General features: G+C 41.8%; 1 protein-coding gene across 1 annotated transcript in view; it reads right to left on the bottom strand.

Moving 5' to 3' along the window:
- Window positions 1-435: 435 nt before the first annotated feature.
- Window positions 436-22,011, bottom strand: part of ADAMTS2 (ADAM metallopeptidase with thrombospondin type 1 motif 2) — a 190,465-nt gene continuing 168,889 nt past the window's right edge. Inside the window, exons 11-22 of the mRNA XM_009286064.1 lie at window positions 21,856-22,001; window positions 20,241-20,416; window positions 16,060-16,193; window positions 15,109-15,232; window positions 14,373-14,453; window positions 12,764-12,927; window positions 11,409-11,568; window positions 10,578-10,710; window positions 7,806-8,013; window positions 6,373-6,502; window positions 5,247-5,336; window positions 436-899 (exon numbers count right to left, since the gene is read on the bottom strand). Coding sequence (XP_009284339.1) covers window positions 436-899; window positions 5,247-5,336; window positions 6,373-6,502; window positions 7,806-8,013; window positions 10,578-10,710; window positions 11,409-11,568; window positions 12,764-12,927; window positions 14,373-14,453; window positions 15,109-15,232; window positions 16,060-16,193; window positions 20,241-20,416; window positions 21,856-22,001 — 2,010 coding nt within the window. The remainder of the gene's footprint in view (window positions 900-5,246; window positions 5,337-6,372; window positions 6,503-7,805; window positions 8,014-10,577; window positions 10,711-11,408; window positions 11,569-12,763; window positions 12,928-14,372; window positions 14,454-15,108; window positions 15,233-16,059; window positions 16,194-20,240; window positions 20,417-21,855; window positions 22,002-22,011) is intronic.

Here is a 22,011-nt window from a genome sequence, read left to right as displayed (position 1 = left end):
AGGATTGCTGACCACCTGCTTGTCAGTGTTAAAGGGATTTATTATGTCTTGGGACTGTTTTCCTCCATCCTAAGTGTAACTCCCATTACTATTCCCAAGCAGTTTTACACAGGCATAGAAGACTTAAAAGAGCCCATAAACAAGAAACCTGCTAACCTGGCCTAGGTATTACGGTTTGTTTGGATTCAGTGAAACTCTGTTATGATATTGCACTAATACTCCACCGTACCCTGTAAACCTAGCCGTCAAAGTGTACAGATTAGCACTTATGAAACAATCTGTCATTTCCATTTATAGTAGGCTTTAGAATTTGGCATCTCTGCCATAGCACCACTTTGATTTTTTCCCCATTTTTAGTCTCTACAACATGGGCAATACTATGATGTTGGTAACATCTCTATAAGAGAAAAACGTTGTTTGTGTCATATTTCCATTTTAGTTTATTTTCCTAAGAGTCTCTTTTTTCCTTTTCTCAGCAATCAGCTCCTGAATTCTTTGATTCCTTGTCCTTTCATAAGGTATCCTCCTCCGTGTAATGATGTTGTGCTGTGATACTTCGTTATCCAACCCATCGATTTTATAGGGAACATCCACCGCATTGATTTCTGGGTGCTCCTCAGTTGCATTGGAAGGAGGTGCACGTGTTTTGGAAACAAGAGGAGGGCTGGTGGCAGACTGTGTGGTGGACACTCCCGTGGGAGGGCTGAGGGTTGTCAGGAGCTCCTCCTCAATGACATTATTCTTATTTACGTTAGAATCGGTTACATTGTCATCCTCTGTTATGTTGCTGTACATATTACAGGACTTGCAACACAGCTTATTGTAACCGGGAATCGAGCAGTAACGAGAGAGAACCTCCATGCGACAAAACATTGACTTGTCTCCTTGACAATGATCTTCTGAAAGAGAAAAAGGGAACAGATAAATAAAGAGCATCTCCACATTAGTCAGAAAAAGAAACACAGCTGAAGCTTTGGCAGTGGGCAGAGGGTTTGGTATTTAAAGTGGGATGGGAAACTGGCAAACGAGCCTTCTATAAGCAGAAGCAGGCTTAATATTAAACCTAAAACTCAACTCACTTTAAGGGATGCAAAAGCTGATCTGAACTGTTTGTACCAGCCCCATCCACGCTACAGACAGTAACACCGTAAGTTTTGGCTTCGCATTCTGGAAGTGCTACCCTGAAGACTGTGCAGCCACGATGAATTGCATTCCTGCCTTGGCTTAGAGTTCAAAACACACCAATAGTGCTGTGTTGTTGCTAAAGCTACATGAAACCCCCAGAAAGTCATCAAGGTTTATATTCAGAAATCTTTTTTTCCCGCCTTCGCTCCTTTTAATGCTTTTCTGCAATCTAACAGTGACTAACCACGGTCAGGGGTAATATATATTTATCTGGACTGTCTCAAGAAAATCAAATCTTATTTTGACGTGTACCATGTAACACTCAGAATTAATCCATCTCCCATTGGAGTGATATTTTTGCCAGGTACCTCTATTCTGAAAACAGCAGCATTGCCTGAGCATGTCCCTTGCTCGAGAGAAAAGTGGTGCATTTAGCATAAGGCTTTTCTCCTCCTCCTAGAAAGGAGCTGATATTTTCAGAACAACAAACTCCAGTGCGATGGAGCCAAGCCAGTCCATTAATGACTGGGAGACTCAGTAACAAGTCCTGATTTTTGTGTCACTGACTGGAAAACTATAATAAAAGAGAAAGAACGATAATTGATAGGTTTTAAGCTGTCGATAGCTGTTATGACAATCTGTACTATAACAGAGGTGCTACAGCAGATCCTGATCTTGCTGAAATACGGGTGGCAAAATGTAGGCTAAGGCATTAAAGGTGAACTAGTCAAACTGTATTACTGTCTGAGAAACATAAACAGAAGCCTACTCGGAGATGACTCAAGCCCTTGTGATTTCAGCTTAGAGGAGGCAGAGGACCAGATGAACTGGTGGCGGATAGATGGTGAGGGGTTAGCAGGCTCCTTGGAGAGAAAGCTACCTGTCCTCTGTCCTACATACACGCTCTACAGCTCCTGCGCCTCCAGGCTGAAGTGATGGAGCCAGGAACTATCGGGAACTGCGGTGAAGGAAAAATCCTAATACGCAGCCAGTGCTGAAAGAAAGAGGAGTCAGAGGGCTTGTAGGAGAGGAGAGGGCTGAGGAGAAAGGCAGCCTGACCAACACTTGGCATAATCAGTAACAAAATATTTTCTCTGTGACCAGAGTGCTGAGACAGAGATGAAATCACTTCTGCCTCTCTCCCTGCTCTTACTACATCTCCACCTACTCTTACAGTAAAGGATGAGTAACTCCGATTACTCGCCTTTATTTAGAGCGTACCCGATGGCAGACAGCGTGCTCAAGTCAGCGTGTTACTGGAGCTCGTATTTCACCATCCTGCTACGAACACTGACTTACCCTGTCAGCAACCTTACAGCAAAGTAGAGAACCAGAGCAGATTCAGAGATATCAAGTGAACTCAGAAAGTGAAGGTGTCGCCTCTTCACTCATCCTCAGTTAACAAAATAGGGCATTATAGGTGTTTAATTGGCAAACATATCAGTCTAAAATAAACTAACACTGTTGTGGCTGCTTTAAAATGCTAGTGCCGGCTGAGGAAGGTGGAAACACCTTCCTTGCATTGTATTTATGCCCCGATTGTTGTATTTGTTGCAGAAAAGCGAAATTCTGGTTCCTATTTTCAAATGCATCAATTCATTTTCATATTTTTCAAATGCTAAACTGAGATGCTGCTGAAAATAAAGAACAACTTCTTCCTTAGGAACCTAAGAATAGTACCTTGGTTTTGGAGACATTTTCAAACCAGTCTTTAAGAGCTGGAACTGTTCACACCTGCATGCACAACTCTATACAAAGGACTGCATGTGCCTATACAGCTTTGTATATATTTTTACATACCACGTAGAATCCCCTTTGAACATTTTGCCTTGTGTTCCATGACCTTAATGCAAGCTTCTCCAAATGGCTTGCAAAATAAAAGCCAACAGATAATACATTTAAATGTAGTTTCAACAAGGCAGATCTGTTCTTGGCTTTGTAAGAATCATTAAAAGCACCTTTAGAAAAATGCCTTTTTTTCCTATCAAAAATATGTAATGTCAAGCTTAAAAATAAATGAAAATAAAACTGCATTATGTAATATGTTTAGTGACATCTGATAAGTTATAAACTCTGTAACTTATGAATGTCAGAATGAAATTTTTATCCTCTATCCAAACCAAAATATCCAGATTTGCGGAACTTTTATTTATTTTTACTTGCAGTATGCATGACAGACTGGAAGTATATCTTCAAAACATCAGTAAGAAAAAAATAAATCAGTTTCACAGTCACTTTGGTACACATTAGTCTCATAAAAAGATATTGAAAAGCAAACTGAATTGGCACATCTTTAATATTATGTTAAATACATACAAAACACTAATAAAATATCCCTGATAAACCAAAGTGCATATAGACATAGTGCACAATGCCCAGATACCTTATTGCACCATTCTCTATAGCCACCCATCTCTTGAAACATCACTAAACATTGTCTATTTAAAGGTAACAGTCATGAATATATTTATACAGTTAAACACCAATTATTTTACATAACAGTATTCAGTGCCAGATACGTGTCTTTGCTTTTTCACCTTGTCATGTAAATTGTTAACATGTTTCAGGAAATTATCATATTAACAGCAAAATTTAAATATGTGATCACATGATAATGACAAGTTTGAAGTGCTACACTGTTGACAACCCAAAGATTCAAAAATGCCACTTTTCCAAAGAATATGATCAATGCAATAAGGTAGTAATTTGCTCTAAGACTGCGGTTTTAAAGTTGATACGCTTCTACTATTGGTACTGACTGTCACAAACAGGTTTATGACGTGTGAATTCCAAATCTTCAACACAAACACGGAAGGTGAAGCAAGAATGCCAGTTAAATTTCAGTAAGTCAGGTCACAATCCTGTCTTGATGAAGATATGGATATGCACTGTGCAAATTAACCTCGGACTAAATTTACTGCCTTCTAACAGTTATCATTCAAGTAAAAACACTCCATATGAAGATTAACTCAAGGTACCAGTGTACTGTTTATATTTAAAGCTGGATCTGGTAAATTAATGCCATTTACATTTCAACATTAAGGCATTTTTCTAAAATTCTTCTTCTAAGCAAAAAAAGCAATAAAAATTGAGGTAATTCTGTAGTAGTTCACACTGTTATGTTTGCCAGTTGACACATCTATAGAGCATACACACACACGCACACATACAACCGTACCAGTCAAGTCAGACATGCACATGGTGAAAAAAGACCAAAGATGTAATGCGTATAAACAGCTCCGTGCTGAGCAGCTGGAGACATTGTAGTCGATGAAAACATCGTATTGCCTCCGCCAGGTTAAGAAAAACACCACCACGCAACCTTCAACATGGACCATGCCTGTTCTGCTTCGGTTTTGTTTCTAAAGTCAAAGTACACAAAACTGGCAAAAATTGTGCGACGGGAAAAATGAATGCAGCTTTTCTCAAGGAAAAATATTTCAAACCACCACCAAGAGTTTGGCAAGAGCAGACGGTGTCATAGCAGCATGGAAAGTACCGACAGAAACTGAGCTTCTGCTTCCCAGTGAGCCCTCCGCAGGTTACAAACATAAATGAGAGGGTCAGGAATACAAAATGAGCAGCAAGGGTGAGTAAAGCAACGGCACCGCAACGGAAAATGGAATGAAAAAATTCTTTCACTCATCAGACTACCCTGTCAGCGAACTGAAACTAGAGAGTTATGAGATTTAGGTTTTTAGATAAAGGAGAACTTTAGCACTACAAGGTGTCATTATTGTGATGTGATCACATTCACAATAAGTTCTCAGTTTTGCTATCAAACTGAACATCATGAACCAGTAAGAGCCTTTTTTCACCATCACCAAGCAACAAGCAAACCGATCCCAGCTCCCTTTCAGAGGACTGCAACATACTGTGGAGATCCAACTTCACACATCCAACACTTCAAGACCTCTACCACCAGGGCTACGCAAGCTCCAGAGAAGAAAGACACCGAGCACCAAGTGCCTGGTGTGAAAAAAAGATTCAGCCCAAGATTTAAACTTGGCAAAGTCAAGGGAACTTTCCGCATAGAGAGAAGAAGAGAGCAAAAGGCAAAGTCCACATTCGATGTGGCATGCATTTAAGGGCAAAGGCAGAGTTATAAATGGGTCTTTTACTTGAAGATATTTTCTGGATGGGGTAGTCTGGATCAGGTCTTGACAGCCATTGTATCATGTAGGTTTTCTTTGAAGGATCAGAAACGTTTCCTTGAATAGAGGAAAAAAAAGATGTAACACAACATATGTTAGCATTAAGTAGTTGACCTGTCACGAATGGATAAGCTAAGAGAGTGAGTGGGCTCCGATGGTGAAGGAGCCTGGGGGGGGATTATGACCAGGCTGTAGTTTTGGGCAGAGGGTATTTTGCCAGTTTGCTACAACTTGTGCCCAGCACTTGACAGCCAACACTGAAGACAGCCTGAAGGCCAGTTCTCCAGCAGTACTTCTCACAGCAGCATTAAGTATGTCCTAAGATACATCCAGTCTAGTTTAGTTATACTGCCTCTTTAAAATCTTTGTATTGGAGACCATAATTGACAGCTTGTTTCTAATTAGTTAGGAATCAAAAGCTACCCTGAGAAATACATCAGGAATAAACGAAAAATACGAATTACTTAATAATAGGAGTATGTAAAATGATTTCACAAGTATCATTTGCAATCAGCTGAAAAGCTAACAAGGATAAAGGTATTAGTGTCCTGGATTAAGTAGGAACAAATTCATTATAGCTTAAAAAAATTGAGCTAGATAACTCCTGAAGATAACTTGTGCTTGACAGCATGGAAAAGAAGCCTGGACTGTTGCTGGAGGTGGGTAAAGCAAAGAGGCATCTTCATACATGATGCCCTTGATTAGCCACAACCCAGTAGCCTCTTGCCAAGCCCAGAACGTCTCAGGTGCGCAGGGCCAGATTCAGGCAGTGCTTCTCACCCAGGGGAGCTGTCGTCTGCTGGCCGGATCCAGCCATCACCGCTGTGCTGAGGTCTGCCCCAGCCTCTCATGCTGTCCTGGGGCAATTGGTGCTCCCCACCGTGAGAAGAGAACAACCACGTGCCCAAGAAGCCCGCTGGCCACACAACAGCTCTACATTTGGAAAGTCTGCTCAAAACCGGGGCTATGGAGAACTGCCACCCCAGGCAGACGTAGCACACAAGTATAAATTCGATGAAAGGCATTTCAAATAAATACAATCAACATAATTTTTTTCAGCAAGTAATATATGCTAGAGAAGACAAGCACTTACTTGGACATGGAGGTAGTCTGCAAATCCTTACGGTCTCCGGTTTATTTTCTTTACAAAGGCCGATAGCATTGTCCCTGGTCCGGCACAGGACCGGGCGATCCTGCGTGCCGTTGCCACAGCTGACAGAGCACTGAAAGGAGATGCACCAGTTAGACCCCCAGCCACCCTTTGGAAACAATGGATTAGAAATTAGTTTTTAAATTTTAAACCACTGCCCTTGATTTGAGCTGACATGGTACATTATTTGAACTACCACAGTACCTACAGTAACTAAGCAAGAAGGAGAACCACTGCTTTTTGTGGTATACCAGTAACCGTGAAACACTCCAAGAAAGAGCTTATGGTCTGAGCAATAAAGAAACAACTGTAAATGTGAAGCATCTATTCACAGTGTGCACCAGGGATGGCATTGCTTGTGACATCTATTCAACCCAGTGAGGATAAAAATTGTTTGTGCTTTTTTGCATAGCACAGTTCCAAAACAAAATGTTATATCTCCAAATGCAGCCACGTTTTTTATACAATTTAATGGAGAAATGCTGAGACGAACTGTAAGGATCCCGTGTATCAAAATTATAAGAACAATTTAATGTTGCAATATTCGACTCACATTTCTTGCCTTTTGATGACTGCAAAGGTTTGCAAATATGAATAGGTGGAGCTTCCTATTGCTCTAGTAAATACTTTAGCAAGAAACAGTCTATGCACAGTGGCATTGCACTTCTTGCTCACGCAGTGAGTTAGCCAAAGAGCCAGGGATGGAAAGCACAAAATGCCCAGCTCCTGACACTTGTTCTGGGAGTGACTGAATCCCATTTTGCCCATAGCAATGGCAAACAAAAAAGGTTCATGAATAGGTGCCCTGTATTTCCATAGTAAACTAGGTGAAAAACTCTGTCTGTTGGGTTACAGACAGAACCTTGAGACTGAGCAGCTAAATCTGCTGAAGGCCTTTACATTGAAGATGCTCGCACCTTTGAATCTCCATGAGTGTTGGTGCCTAACTTCCTTAGGTGCCCTTAATCAGTGTCTGAAGACTTTAAAGTCTTCTTTACTTGAAAGAAAATAAAACAGTGATAAAAGAATTAATTGCCCTTCTCTCAGCTTAAGTCAACAGGTAAATGATCGTGAGCAGAATAAAGAGCAGGTAGAAGTCAGCTTTCCTGATGCTGCCATCTTATACAGGTGGCTCACGGGGCCTGGATCATGCAGCATCACCACAGGATGGCTTTACTGGCTGTTTCACTGCAACCATCTCTCTTCATCTAACTCACTTTCTGTGGCATTAGTAGCAGTGGAAGCAACACACCCTCTGCATAGGTTTTAGTTTATTGTGTCAATGCATTTGAATAGAAAGCACCAAACGAACTCCAAGATTTTCTCCCCTGCATTGTAAGAAATTAGTTGCTTGAGACCTCCAGAGAGAGACTGACCTGTGACCAGGGTCCTATTCTCCACTGTGCTGGGCAAAGCTCCCGGTTGCAAGGCCTCCTGCCTTCTGGACGGTCATTGTTGCAGTACTTGGTATGAACAGAGCGATTTGTATTATCATGTAGGGGTTGGATACATCGGACAGATCGTACTTGATATCCTGTTTTCCCACAACTTTTGCTGCAAGGCTCCCATTCTCCTGTAACCCATCTGGGTTAGTGAAAAGAGAGTAAGTTGAGTAAAATTCTCTCTCCCCTAAATTAGGTGAGTTCAAACTGTCTGTTGAACTGTAACTCTTAAACACAGGTTTAACAGGATGTTAATACTAGTTCTGATATGGAAAAAGAAGATGATATGAAAAACCATAAACAGTTATGGCAAGGGTTATTTGACCATGTCCCTGAAAAATCAGTAATAAGACCCAGATCTTTAAAATGACTCTTTCTCATTATCTCTGAGATAAGCATTATTCTTACTTTGCTTCATTGGCTTTGATTTTAAGCTGGCCCTTCCAAGACTGCACATAAAAATCTGGTAGTTTTTATGTCAAAAGCAGACACCCAAGGGTGCTGCTGAGCTTCCCAGGTCTTGGCGCATGAGCTGCGCCTTGTCTCATACTGCAGGGAGACCCAAGCATGCACCACCCATCCCCACAGCTGGTTCCCACAGGAGTGAATCCAAAACATCTGGGCTAGAAAAGCAGCTCCAGCCTGGCCCATATCTGGATACTCCATGGACCACATCCCCAGCCATGCTAGACACCGTCTCACTGAAGCACTGGCAAACCCAGCTCCACCATCAATGCTGTGCGTGCTGAGCTCAGGGGAACTGGAGTCCTCAGCATCATAAATGCTGAGGAAGGCACTGGGGGAAGGCAACACTCCACTGAAAATCAGAAGGTCTGAGTTCATAACGTGTAAATCAATTTGGCCACTGAAAAATGTCACCTATGTTTTGTAACGTGGCGTAGTTGAAAACTTTGCTGATCATCCAAACTGGCTCAAGAATTACACCTACAAATTGTAAGGAACTTAGAGAAGAGCAGACAGGACCAGAGGAAACTTATGTAAACTGCTGAAAGCTTGGTTATAATCAAGTAAGTGAAGATATACAGCAGTCTATAAATATTGACAGAATGCAGAGATCTGCAAGAAGGAAATATTGTTCAATATAAACAGTATTCATGGGATAAACTTAACCAAAAAATAAATATAGTCTGAAGAAATATCCTGAGTTTGAAGCAATTGTCCTAAAGTACTCGTAAAATCCTGGGTTTAGAAATAGTCGAGAAATAGCATGGGCACAAGGCAACGCACTAAACACTCGAGTTAAACAAAAAGTAAAGTGGCAGTTTCACCCACTTTCTCTGATATTGTTCAATATAAACAGTATTCATGGGATAAACTTAACCAAAAAATAAATATAGTCTGAAGAAATATCCTGAGTTTGAAGCAATTGTCCTAAAGTACTCGTAAAATCCTGGGTTTAGAAATAGTCGAGAAATAGCATGGGCACAAGGCAACGCACTAAACACTCGAGTTAAACAAAAAGTAAAGTGGCAGTTTCACTCAACTTTCTCTGTAGCCTGTTGAAATTACACAGCTGTGGAGGAAGGCAAGCGCTGTGGAGCACAAAGCCATGAATCCTAAGGTGATTTCTGAGACAAAGATGATTTTTTCCCAGCAGTGAAGCAGCAGCATATTAGTGTAGTGGGTGTCACAGAGCTTCATAAAATCTCTTAAATAATTGCCTCTCCTATGTACAAGTGCAAAAATGCTCCGATGCTATTCTATGGAAACAGAGGTGACTGAAATATTCAGGAATCCAAGTACAATTTAGGATCCTATTGAGTCTTTGTGGTACCTGGGTCCAATTATAGTTGCAGCTGAAAGAATAATACAGTCCTTTCCAGAGAGCCCGAGATACGGTTAGGTCATTACTTCAGTTTTCCAATAAAAAAATGTTAAACCCTGACCCATGCTGAGTTTATGGGGCACAGTTTCTTGACTTTTCTCTCTTTCAAATCTTTTTTGAAAGGAAGTCAGGAAATATTGTGTGGTATGTTCTACTTATTTGCTGTGCTTCCCGGAATCTAGACTTGGTCCCCAGAGATAAAAGCTGGGATCAACATACTCCTTTCTTGTTGCAGTAGCAACACGAGGAATATGTGAGTCCTACATGTGGCAGGAGTAACCTGCTGCCAGTCGAAAAAAGCACCTGTAAAATGTGAATTAAAATATTTATAACACTTGACTATGCATAGCAAAGGTGAAGGTACAACAGGTACACCATGCTGTACGAGGGCAGCCACAGAAATCTAACAGGCCAAATATTTTTCCCTGTTTTTATATGTCCTTAAACGTGCTGTGAACTTTAGGAAGATTTGGATTTGCGAGGCTGTATGACATTGGTTTTCTTATGTAGCACTCTCTAAATTTGTTCTTATGTGGTTAATCCACACTATGTAAAATCAACTGGTATAAATTGAATTTATGTCTATTTTTTATTACCCCAAGATAGCCTGAACACAAATGTCTGGATCAAGACAGCACTTCTTTTCTAATCCAACTTATTTCAGAAGTAATAGGAACCAGCAGTCCCAGAAATAGTATTTCTACAAGCAGAATATAGCATCACATCCTCACAGTCCTGGGTCTCTGTAATGACGCATGGAGGTGAAGCTTAAGCCACCTTCTTTCAGCTGAGAAGTGCTAGCTGGGTGTAACGCCTACCGCAGCTGCCACCGAGCAGTGCCGGTGGGCAGTGATGCTTACATGGGCTGGGAGCACTCCTGGAGGTTGCACACCCTGCGAATGGGCTTAGGCTTTTGGATCAACTCGCAGTAACTCCGATGAACCATCTTGTGGTCTGTCTTCCTCCGGCAGCCGTATTTTGTGAATTGATAGCCTGAAGAAAGACACTCCTCTTATTTTCAGTACTGGTAGATCTTACACAGGACTCAGGTTTCAAACAAACCGCACATACACTGTCAAAGGTTGCAGTTGGAACTACGGGTGAACACGCTACAAAAAGAACTGTAAATTGCACCGAATAAACACTTATTCATGTAGATTTAGCACCCAGAATTGCTCATCCCCTTTATTCTTCACTACAGGCTATAATGAGAAAAACAGTAACATCTAGCATTTCGAAAACGTTCTGCAAACCTGCACAGCCACATTCAGGGGCTGCAACCTGCCCATCAGCCTGGTGAACAGCATCAGGGTATACATCTGGCCCCAAAAGCAGGGGTCTTCACATTGCAAGGTCCACATCACAGCATGCAGATTTACTAAGGGCTGCCCCGTGGCACCCTGAGGTTTGGCACCCTCACAGCTTGGAGACCCTCATCCAAATCTTGCACATTTGAACAATTTTCAGTTCCATAAACATGAATCAGAAATGAACCACCCCAGATCTGCCCCCAAAACCATTTAAGTCAGACTGTTAACTCCATTTGCTATTTATTTATCTATTTCTTAACTTAAATAAAACCCTCCCGTACTCCTGGTCTCCCTGTCTTGTGGCAATGAATTCCACACATGGTGTTCGTTCTTTCAGTTTTCTCTTAATCGATTTTGAATGCTCTGGGGTTTTGTTTTTACCTCCTCCACAATGTTTTGAACATTGGGACCATTTCTTCAAAGCCCATTCATGTGACACCGAGTCCTCTTCCAAAACATTGTTGTTATCTACATTCAAGGAATCTTCATGGATCATGTACTTGTAAGTCAAAGATACCTTGGCACCACCATGAGGAATCACCTAGTAAGCAAAACAGATGTAGGGAAAAAAGATTTGAAAGACTGATATCAGAAGCTATATGAGATAATGTGGAATAGCAGTCATCATGGCTCAGATATAAAAACATCCCCGGAGGGATTTAAGCCTTTTAGCTGCACTCAACACATTTTTTTTTCCCTGATGAAAAAGTATCTCTACCCTTATGACACAGAGTTTCTAAACTGCATATTAAGAAAGACTGTTGTTGATTTAGACTGATTTTTCTTGCCAGCGTTGGACTGACTTCATGATACTAAATTTTTTCCATATCCCATCATAAAGGAAGGAAATGTTGTACTAAAATGATAATGGATAGTGCCACTAAAAGACAGGGCAAATTCAAACGCACAGATAACTGAAAGCGGTGAAGAAAATTGCTTATATTTCTGATAAAACACAAATACTCTTATGATAATCCCGGGAATTCTGTGAAGCTTGTTACTTAATCCTGACAGAAATATAAACTATTTAGAAAGAGTTTTTGCTATCACACTGCACTGAGACAAATGAAAGAAAATGGAACTCAATGTGAATAAAGTGCAAAATATTGGTCCTTTGAAAACATAATATTTATTCCTCCTTTGACATTCAGCTGGTGTAGATCAATACATTACAGCTGCTTGCGGAGGGATTCTGAATCAACCTACCCCTACTCATTGTAGTTTATCGTTTGCTGGTTTGCAATGAAAAAAGAATATAGTCGGGTGGGTTTGGGAGCGGCAGAACTGGCTGTGCCCTGACAAAGTGAGCCTGGAAGCACAAGAATCCTGCATCTGCCTTTGCAGGATACATTTTCAAAACATGGACGGGAGGAGGAGCTATTACATCTATCTGATACAAACCATTTTGACCTTTTTTTACTAATGCTTACATGTCAGATATGATAAGTAAGCTGGAGAGTCTTTACACAGTGGCCATTTGCTAGGCCATCCACAGGAAATAATCAGGAGAGTTGGTTGCTCAACACACAACCCTGAGTTATAACAACTCTTGTATAGAGCAATGAATTAGGAGAAAGGAATTAAAATACATCTTCTACTGTCTTATAAGACAGTAGATGTCTTGAAGCAGATGTCTTCTCGTAACTCACAAGAGGAATCTAAAATATATTATAGTACATTATGGCTTTGTAACCCTGACATTGTGTTCCGTGGAAGATGGTTTTCATTTGACTTACCAGAATAACTATTCCATTACGCAGCGGCCCCATGGTCTGCACGGTTTCTCTATCATCGTCATTCCGATATTCCCACTCCACACCCATGTCAATAAATACTTTAGAGTCTGGCACATAGTTGTCTTCGCTTAGAATGAATTTCCCCGTTTCACGATTTTTAATTGCTAGGAACAACACAGGAAAAGTGAATACGAGAGGTTCACTTCTCATCTCGAGTTTTGTTCTGCTCTTGTCCCAGTGGAAGAAGCAGAAAAGGCCAGTCTGTATTTTCCCTCTGTTCCCTCACAGGTTTGGAAAGACTTTTTCAGGTGTTTCACTGAACTGCCAACGCTTTCCTGCTCAGCTCCAGAAACATCAATTGTCCTTTTTTTTCTTTTTCATAGCCTGCCTTGCCAGAGAAATGAGGCCAAGCGCGACACACCGCGTGTGTCCATCTGCCTGCTCCCGACTAACAACTTCTGAATCCACTGGCCAAATCTGAGCCAATTTGACAGCTGGTGGGGGTCCCACGGCTACTCAGCTCTTTGACATGTTGTAAGGCAGCTCAGGGGGCTGTTACTGCTCCATGAGGGAAAGGCAACTGAGCTAACCCCCAGTGGGTCCCCACAGTGAGAGAGACGCTAGAAACTGTATTAATAATCCTGCTCAGATCCAGCCCTGACACCAACACAGCCCTGCTTAAGCTCCTGTTGCTTTGCAGGCGCCTGCCATTGCACACAGCGTCTGATTCCTCTGGTTCAGCTGTAATCAATGCCCCATCCTTCCCCTGGAGAGACTTCAGCCACCTTTGTATAAGGACTCTTGGTTTTCTCCCAAGATGGAAAACCTGCAGTCCTCGTTAGAAGCTGGGACTGTTTGTTATTTACCACCCTTCTCTCTCTAGCAGCTACCTGAGCATCCTGCTCCCTCAGCGCTGGCCTCGACAGAGAGCAAGCTGTTCATGTCCCCCGTGTATCGCTTACCCCACACCGAAAGAAAAACCTTGTCTGAACCAGTGAGCGATCGCTCTCCCGATCCACAGGGCCAGGCTGCACTGAGCAGCAAGGGAAATGTTCGCTGGTGAGAAGTTGGGATGACTCACGATACAATTAGCAGGCCATTCGCTGTGAATCTACTTCCAATTAATAACAGCCTACTAGACACTGCTTCGCATTGATTACAGGGCACCGCGAGGAGCGGATTTCAATTACTTTCTAAGCTGCGTGATCGATTGGGCATCCTTGCGTCAATACTGTTAGCAATGGGGCAGAACCTGAAACGGATTTGGATGTGGCTGCAAAATGACTGAGGATGGGAAGCATTAGGTTAGGAGAGATGCACATGAAGATAATGCATTGCACCCCTTAATGTAATTCAGCTCCTCTTTCAGAAGCTTTCACACATGCACATGCCAATGCAGGGATCTTCTGGCTAGGACACCAGGGAATACAGCACAGGGAAATCAAATTGCCAAACAAGTTTCCCTATTTAGCATACTTAAAGGAGGTACGTGGTGTGGGAGGATAACGGGTAAACAAATGCATAAACACATTGTGAGGCTCCAGAGACAAAAATAAACAGCTGAAAAAAATATTCTGACTGAAAATTTTCCTACTTGTTACATACTTACCGAGATTATGACTGGTGGCATCTGTTTCCTGTATAAGCAAATGTCTCGCACCAACAGGAATTTCAAACATCTTAATGTGCCCTTTATTGTAGTATTTGAAAAGATAGTAACTGGTTAGTATGCCACGAACAGGAAGAGTCTGTCTTAGGTTTTTAAATAAATCTTATTTTGTAAAAGCAGGGTGTATTACAGCAAGCTGAACCCAATCCAGCATCATTCCCATCCCTATTTCTATGCCAGGTGATGGAACGTAACAGGGACAAAGGGCTTTGGGTCGGAAGAAAAATGCCTTAAGTATCATTGACAAACTGACTTTGCTTGAGACTAAAACGGGCTTCGAGTGCCATATGCACCCACAGAGAGAGACCATGCAAGCTCCTGTCTGTCAGTGAGTGATGATGACATATTATTGCAGCACTCCAGTGACTTGGACGGAGCAGCTGAGTGACATCAGCAGCACAAATAAGTCCATAGCTCTCCAACACAGAGCACTGAAGCCCTCCTCTATGCATGCATAGGCCCTGATATCAGCAGACTTAACTGACCACTGGACAAAAGTCTCATGACAAAAAGTCATCAAAATTCTAGACACATCTCAAAGTAAAGTCCAGAGAGTTTATTGGAATTAGTGATGCTGTAAATGATTTGTGATTGCTCTGGTACTTTCCATGAAACAGAAGAGATCAAACAAAAATACCCTGAATTCCCCAGGACAAAACACACTGAATGCACTGACCTTGTTTCTTTGGTATTCTTGAAAATGTTCCTTTCACCACTTTGCAGTGGGAATTATCTCCTCCACAAACACCACACTTATCTTCCTGCTTCGTGGAACCTATGACCCTGTCACACCCAACTTTCTGTGCACAAAAGAGAAAAACAGTCATTCTTATTTATCCACGCTTCAATTCAAATGAGCCTTCACTCCACATATCAAAACCCAGATTTCTGCTTCAGCAAAAAAGTATAAATTGTAGTATTTTCCTGCAAGACCAACATCAAAACAGGTTTTAATACTTCCAGTTCTTATAATAGCTGTCAGTCAGGTGATTATATTTTTATATTATGCTTCACAGTGGTCCTCTTACTGAAGGAAAGCAGCACGGTTAAGGAAAAGCTCTTAAGCCTCAGCTTATCTTAAAGCAGATGCCTAAATTCCAGGAGAATCAAAGCATCTATGCGAGGATAAGCACCTCCACCAGTGCTCTGCTAAGTCAGAGCCTCTAATTCTGTTGAAAGATGACCTGTGGCAGATCCCAACTTAGAGGAACTGTCATTGATTTTTTAAAAATAGCATGATCAAATACAGAGAGAATGCACATCAGCCATACCTTAACACCACTTTCCTTGAAAGCTGCTGCACGTTCCTATTTCATTGTACATTCCAGCCCCACTAAACCTCAGCAGGAAAAGCTTTCTTTGAAAGCTAATTGTAATAGTTCATCTTAAAATACTGCATTAAATATTACTTGTGTAGGTAGGCGCTGTTGGAATTGAGTCACATGCAAGGTGATGGCAACTGTGAATACCACACATAATATTGTGACAAAAATCCTAATGAAATCTCCTTATTGCCCAAAGCAGCATTATACTTACTTAAATAGTCATTCTTGGAGGGAAACACTCAAGGTACCATTTTAACTGTTTTCACAATGCTAAGCTCTGAAACAAGCCATCAAAAGCTTACCAAGCAGTCTCCCCGCACACAGATGCTGTAAGCGTCTTTGTAGGAGCAGCGGGTCCCATCGTGTACCATCCTTTTCATATACACCACATCCCCTGTTTCCTTTGATTCACAATAGAGGTGGCACCTTTCCTTAGCTGAAAAATAAAATGACCCAAATTGTGCATCTTCAGCTCTAACAGTTTAGTTGCTGACTTTGTGAACAGCACTTTCAACAGCGTTGGCTCTCTCTTCTTCCTTGCATACATCACAGAACACAATATGGCACCCCATAAATCATCAATGCTTATCCCCTTTCAAAGGCTATGTAATCATTTGGAAACTGCTGAATCATAAAGCACCCATGTGTCATCATTAGGAGACAGTCTTAAAAATAACAGACCATTTACTTCGATGGGGGGGCCTTATTTAAACCTTTGTCGGATGATGCAATCTGGCAGAGGTTTCCGCAGTCTGCTACATGACTACCTGTGAGAGATGCAGGTTTCTGCATCAGTTTCTCCTGCACTGCACTTAAAGCTGAAAAAAGCAAAAGTCATTTTGCCATTTAAAGCAGCTGTTCGACACTGAGTGAATCTGGCATCCAAAATGTCTTCAGAGACAGCTGGGCCATACCGTTTCCTCCTAAACATGAAGTTAATTCTCCCTCGTTGTTGTACTTGCATTTATGATAGTTTAAATCATTAAACAAGCTGAGATGTCAAAGAGAATCAGAAAAGAACCATTTTTTTACTGCTAATACATGCACAAACAGCCAGACAAGCGTACCTCTTTCTCCTAATCTGTTCCAAAGAGCTAAGAACAAAAAATAAAGCTGAAATGACTAGTCAGTGGCTGAATAAAGTTGTATTCCACCAGTGTATTTCATTTTACCCATATCTCTTGCTGTCCCCAGCCCCATAATAGGATTCACTATGCTTTCCTTGGCAGTGAAGAGCAAATGGCCTTTCTGTTAGATGAAACAAATAAAAGATTCTGTTATTTTAACATGATTAAAAGTTGGGACACTTTTCCCACCATTTAAAACAATAACGACCTTTCTGTTAGAGCAGTTCAATTAAAATAAATCTTCACAGGCCCTTTGCGTTCTTCCCCTGTACAGTTCCATGGCCTCTGCCCTCTTTTAATAAAGTCCTTGTTATTGCTGTTGATGTCTTCATGGCCACTGGGTATTGGTACATCAGAGACCTTTGTTACTGCTCCTGAACAATGCAGAGATGTCATGCTAAAAATGTAGGGTCTAGACTATTAAATCAGGTACTTTACTTTTCTTCTGCGGATTCTTAATAGGGGACTATTAAGATCATAATAATCACAGACCTAATGTATCTGCATATATTAGAAACATTAAACTATGCACAAGATACAGACGTGTACACATACATCCCCTGCACATACCATACATTCACTGTACGCGACTAAATGAAAATATCAGAAGGTCTGACTGGGTGCCAACAACTCTGTACAAGGGCTTTATTTTAGAGAGGGTTCTCTTCCCATTGCTCCATGGGAACAGTAAATGTGCAAGTGCCGTTAAATTGGACCCTGTTAATTGCAAAGAATTATTTTCTTTCTATTCACTGGTGTTGGGCATAGTAGAGGTACAGGAGCATGGACGTGACCATATGGCTGTCCATTCCCTGCTCCTCATGCGTTTCCTTCTCATTTAATTGAGGCTGGGAGCTAAGAGCCAATGTCACTACACTGCCCTGGCAGATGCACGGCACAGGGGTATGTGAGCCCAGCGGAGGCTGGGAGATGGGGTGCTCAGGGGGCTTGGAGCAGGAGAGTGGCCGTGGCACAGTGCAGCACCGGGGTGCTCAAGCACACACTGGGGTGTACCCCAGCTTGGAGGCTTTTCTCTGGCCACAGGATGAGATGCTCCTCTCTGTCCCATCACACACACCATGTGTCAGACACATCCAGCTGAGCTGCGTGTCAAGTGTATGGATTTATGTCACTTTTGAGCCATGATTGCATTATCTGCACAAAGTATGTCACTGATATGCCTTACCTTTACAAAAGGGAGTTTTAAATATATTAGAGTTCAAACATAAACCACCCTCTGGCCTTGTTTTCACACAAAAGCTGTTCCCTCTAATAACCCTGCACAGGTAAACGTAACTCTCACCAAGGGGGCTGCAGTTATACCATAGTTATATGGGAAACCAGCGGTGCCCAGTGATCAGTGCTCAGACATCAGTGAGATGGTTTCTGACCCAGAAGCCATTGAATTTAATAGAAAAACATCTGATTAGTTTCAGTGGTCTTTGCAGCAGACTGCTCCAAAGGCTAAAGCAGAAGCAAAGGTCTGCGGGCCACAGCGTTCGTCCCCTGTCCCTGTGCCAGCAAAGCTATTTCATGAAATTAAGCTGTGAGGCTGTGTCTGCGCCTCTGAAAATCCCAGATTGCACAAGATGGCATGAAAAGAACAAGGGAACCCTGAGAACTGTTTGGGAAGAAAGTCAAGCAAATTAATTACAAGGAATTTGCTATTAACTTCTGGCAGAGTATCCTCTCACTGGAATGCAAAATGATTCACCCAAAGTGACCCTTCCGCTCCCCAAGACGGGCGCCCGGCTGAGGACAGCTCGGGTGCCCGCTACCTGCCCCTTGCCAGGCCAGCCCTGCCCTGGAGCACCCGTCATTTGAATGAAGTGACCAGGTTTAAAAACAGTTAGCAGCTCGCACTCCTTGTCAAACAAGTTGAGAATCATTGCCCTCTGCCTTTTTGTTTGGTAAAACCTCTTCTCGGCATGTTTTCAACACAACGTGGCAATAGCACGGCAACAGCCTTCATGGCCCAAATCAACCAGCTGCACTTTCATTGACAGTTAAGCAGAGGCGTTAACAGGAAAAGGAACATTTTTGTTCTAAGAGGTGATCTCTGCTGAGATGCCAGAACATCAGACTGACCGTGCTGGTTCAGACCCAGCACCCGTCCAACCCAACACCTGCCTCTGACAGTGCCAGCAGCGTTTGCAGGAACATGTAAGAACAAACCTGACACTTTTCTCAGAATATTCTCCAAGTTCCTCATAAACTGCAGCTTGGGGACTTCCTAAGTCATGGCTGGAACTTGGTGTTTAATAGCTCTTAATGGATTATAGAACTTTCAAGAATTTCTCTAAATCACTTTTAAAACTTTCTGGCATCCGCAACTTCCTGTGGCAATGAATTCCAGTTTAATTACATGCTGTGTGGAAAAGTACTTCCTCTTATTTCTTTTAAATCTGCCACCTGATAATTTTATTTGATGTTCCCAGGCTTGCGTTATGAGAAACAGTGAATAATCATTCCACGTTCAGTTTCCTCATGCCACTCACAATTCTGTAACTCTATCTTTTTAATATAAATCATCACTTTTTCAGGGCGAAAAGTCCTAGTTTATCTAAACACTTCTTACTCAGAAGTCACTGCTTGTTTTGCTTTATTCAGGCCTTTCTGAGTTCAACTGTGGGTTTTTTAGCAATGGGGGCAGCAGTGAGATGGGCACAACCTGAGCTACATTGGCGGAGTGTTTGAAATGCAGGCACATCATGCAGGTACACAGAGGCAGATCAGTGTTCTCCATCCCTCTCTTGACAGTCACTGAACTGATGTTTTCCTAAAGCTATCCCCAACTCCCATACCTTTCTCTTCAGAGCCCACCTTGTGTACAGACCCATACACACTTACAATTTTTTATCCCCATATCCCTTATTGGCATTTATCAACACCAAACTTCATTTGCCACATTCAGTCACTTAGTGTCACAAGATCCTTCTGCAGCTCTCACTATGGGCCTTCTTATTTTAATTAGTCTGAGTAATTTTGTATCCCGAGCAGATTTCTCACCTCATTCGCTCCCTTTCCCTGCTCTCTGCCACATGTGCTCAGCAGCACCCATGCTCCCAGCACCCATCCTTGTGGGACAACCCCCCCATGCAAGACCATTCCCTTTTATCTCATGATAAGCAGTTTAAAGAGCAGTTATTGGGGAACAGGGTCCAAAACTTTTTGAAAATCCAAGTACATTATATGAATTGGATCACTCATACACTGATACTCACGGATCCCTCCAAACAACTCGTAACAGATTTGTGAGGCGTGATTTCCCTAGAAGAAGTTTCACCCCTCCTTATATAATTTTTACTCGCGTTTGCATCTGATTTTACTTTTCATAGGAAAAAGGGACCACTCACCATCAACATGTTCATAGGGGAGCCAGTGGTGTTTTGTGTTCTGGTACTCAAAGTAAGGATCCCACTGCCGGCACTGCTCCTCTCTGAAATCTTCAAAGTCCTTAGGACAGTCCTGAGTGTTGCACAGCTGGAACTCGTAGCTCGGCCCCACGCACGTGCGGCCTCCGTTGGCAGGACTGCGGGGAGGAGAGAAAGCCATGGTTAGTTTTGCCACTAATGCATGAATCAAGCGTCTGATCAAATCCTCTGAGGAGTAATTTAATTCCCAGTCATGTCAGTAGGCATTTGATGAAGCCAGCGATTTATTTCTGGTATGGAAAATGTTTATTTCCTTTAAAAACCCGCTGTCACTATTTAGCTCTTAAAAAGCAATTTCTGCAAGTAAAGCCTCAAACCACTTGATAAAGGCAAGAATAGCCATTTTCTTGGTGCGGCCCAGGAAAGTACAGCATGAGCAGATGAAGCGACTCATTCACATTCACCCCCTAAGCCAGCAGCAAATCCAGAAACAGAGCCCAGCTCAATGCTGCGTCCCCCAGGCAGACGTGCATCAGATCGCTGTCGGATCTGGCAACACAGTGCTCAGGAGTTGTAGCTGGGTTTGCACCCTCTTCCAGGAACACGGAAAACATTTAAAACAGTACATTAGGCTTCTTCTACATGAAAACAGATTTTACAACTAAAACTGTGCCCACAATTATAAAGGTCACTTTCATGTTGCCAATGTAATAAAGGCCAAAATTAGAACTGGTAAATTTTTTCTTAACAGAACAATTTCCATCAGAAAATGCTGCTTCATAAAACTTGAGTGGTTTTTTTTCATCAATGATAAGGTGATTTTTAACACTAGTCAAGTTCAATCACTTTATCAGCACAAACTGAGAAAGTCAATGTTAAAAATATTCTGTCTGGTAAAATAATTTAATTCTGACAATTGTTTCAGTTCTTGTTGTTAGGATCTCAACGTTTTATGGTACCAGAATATAGCAATAATTGTACATTTCATATCACTTGTACATACCAATCTATATTAAATACACTTCCAGTGTTGCCGAAATTAAGTCATTCTACATTATCTAGATGAGCCATATATAAGTTATCGAAGCAAAACAACTCAATATTATTAAAATTAACTTTGGGGAAGGTTCTGATTTAAGGAGCTTTGTTCCAACTTGGAATGAAAACAGTTTGAAAATATTTTAAGACCTTCTTGTTGAAATATCCAAAAAGGTGGATTAAACAAAAATTTTAAAAAGGTATATGCATTTTTTTAAAAAATCCAGCAAATCATTGCCATTATTTCATACTCACATGTTAAAGCAAGACATATATAGGGCCCTAAGCTTTTACTTATGCTTTATGCAATAGTGTAATAGCACTTTCAAGATCCTTGTAACTGCATAACCAGCTTAATGGATGGATAAACTGAGAAATAAAGATGATTCATGACTTGCTAAGGGCCAAAAGTAGAATTTCTGACAACATACACTACAGGTCGGATTTAAGAAGTGCCACTCAACGTCCTTTACTGCATTACTGCACTAGTAACTTAGCAAGGATTCTCACCATTCATTCGCTCCACATCAGAAAAACATATATGTGTATGTACACTTACTGCGGATTGTCACACTGCCGTGTCCTATACTTCACCCCGGTGCCACAGGTGCGAGAACAAGAGCCAAACTTACTCCATGCCCCCCAGTGTCCATCCTGCTTCAGGATGTCTGGTGTTAGCCAGATGCAGTGACCTTTAAAGCAATGCTAAAAGAGA

Source organism: Aptenodytes forsteri, unplaced genomic scaffold (assembly GCF_000699145.1).
Source record: "Aptenodytes forsteri isolate BGI_AS27 unplaced genomic scaffold, ASM69914v1 Scaffold54, whole genome shotgun sequence".
In the NCBI taxonomy this organism is placed as follows: domain Eukaryota; kingdom Metazoa; phylum Chordata; class Aves; order Sphenisciformes; family Spheniscidae; genus Aptenodytes; species Aptenodytes forsteri.
This window is presented reverse-complemented; position numbering and strand designations above follow the sequence as displayed.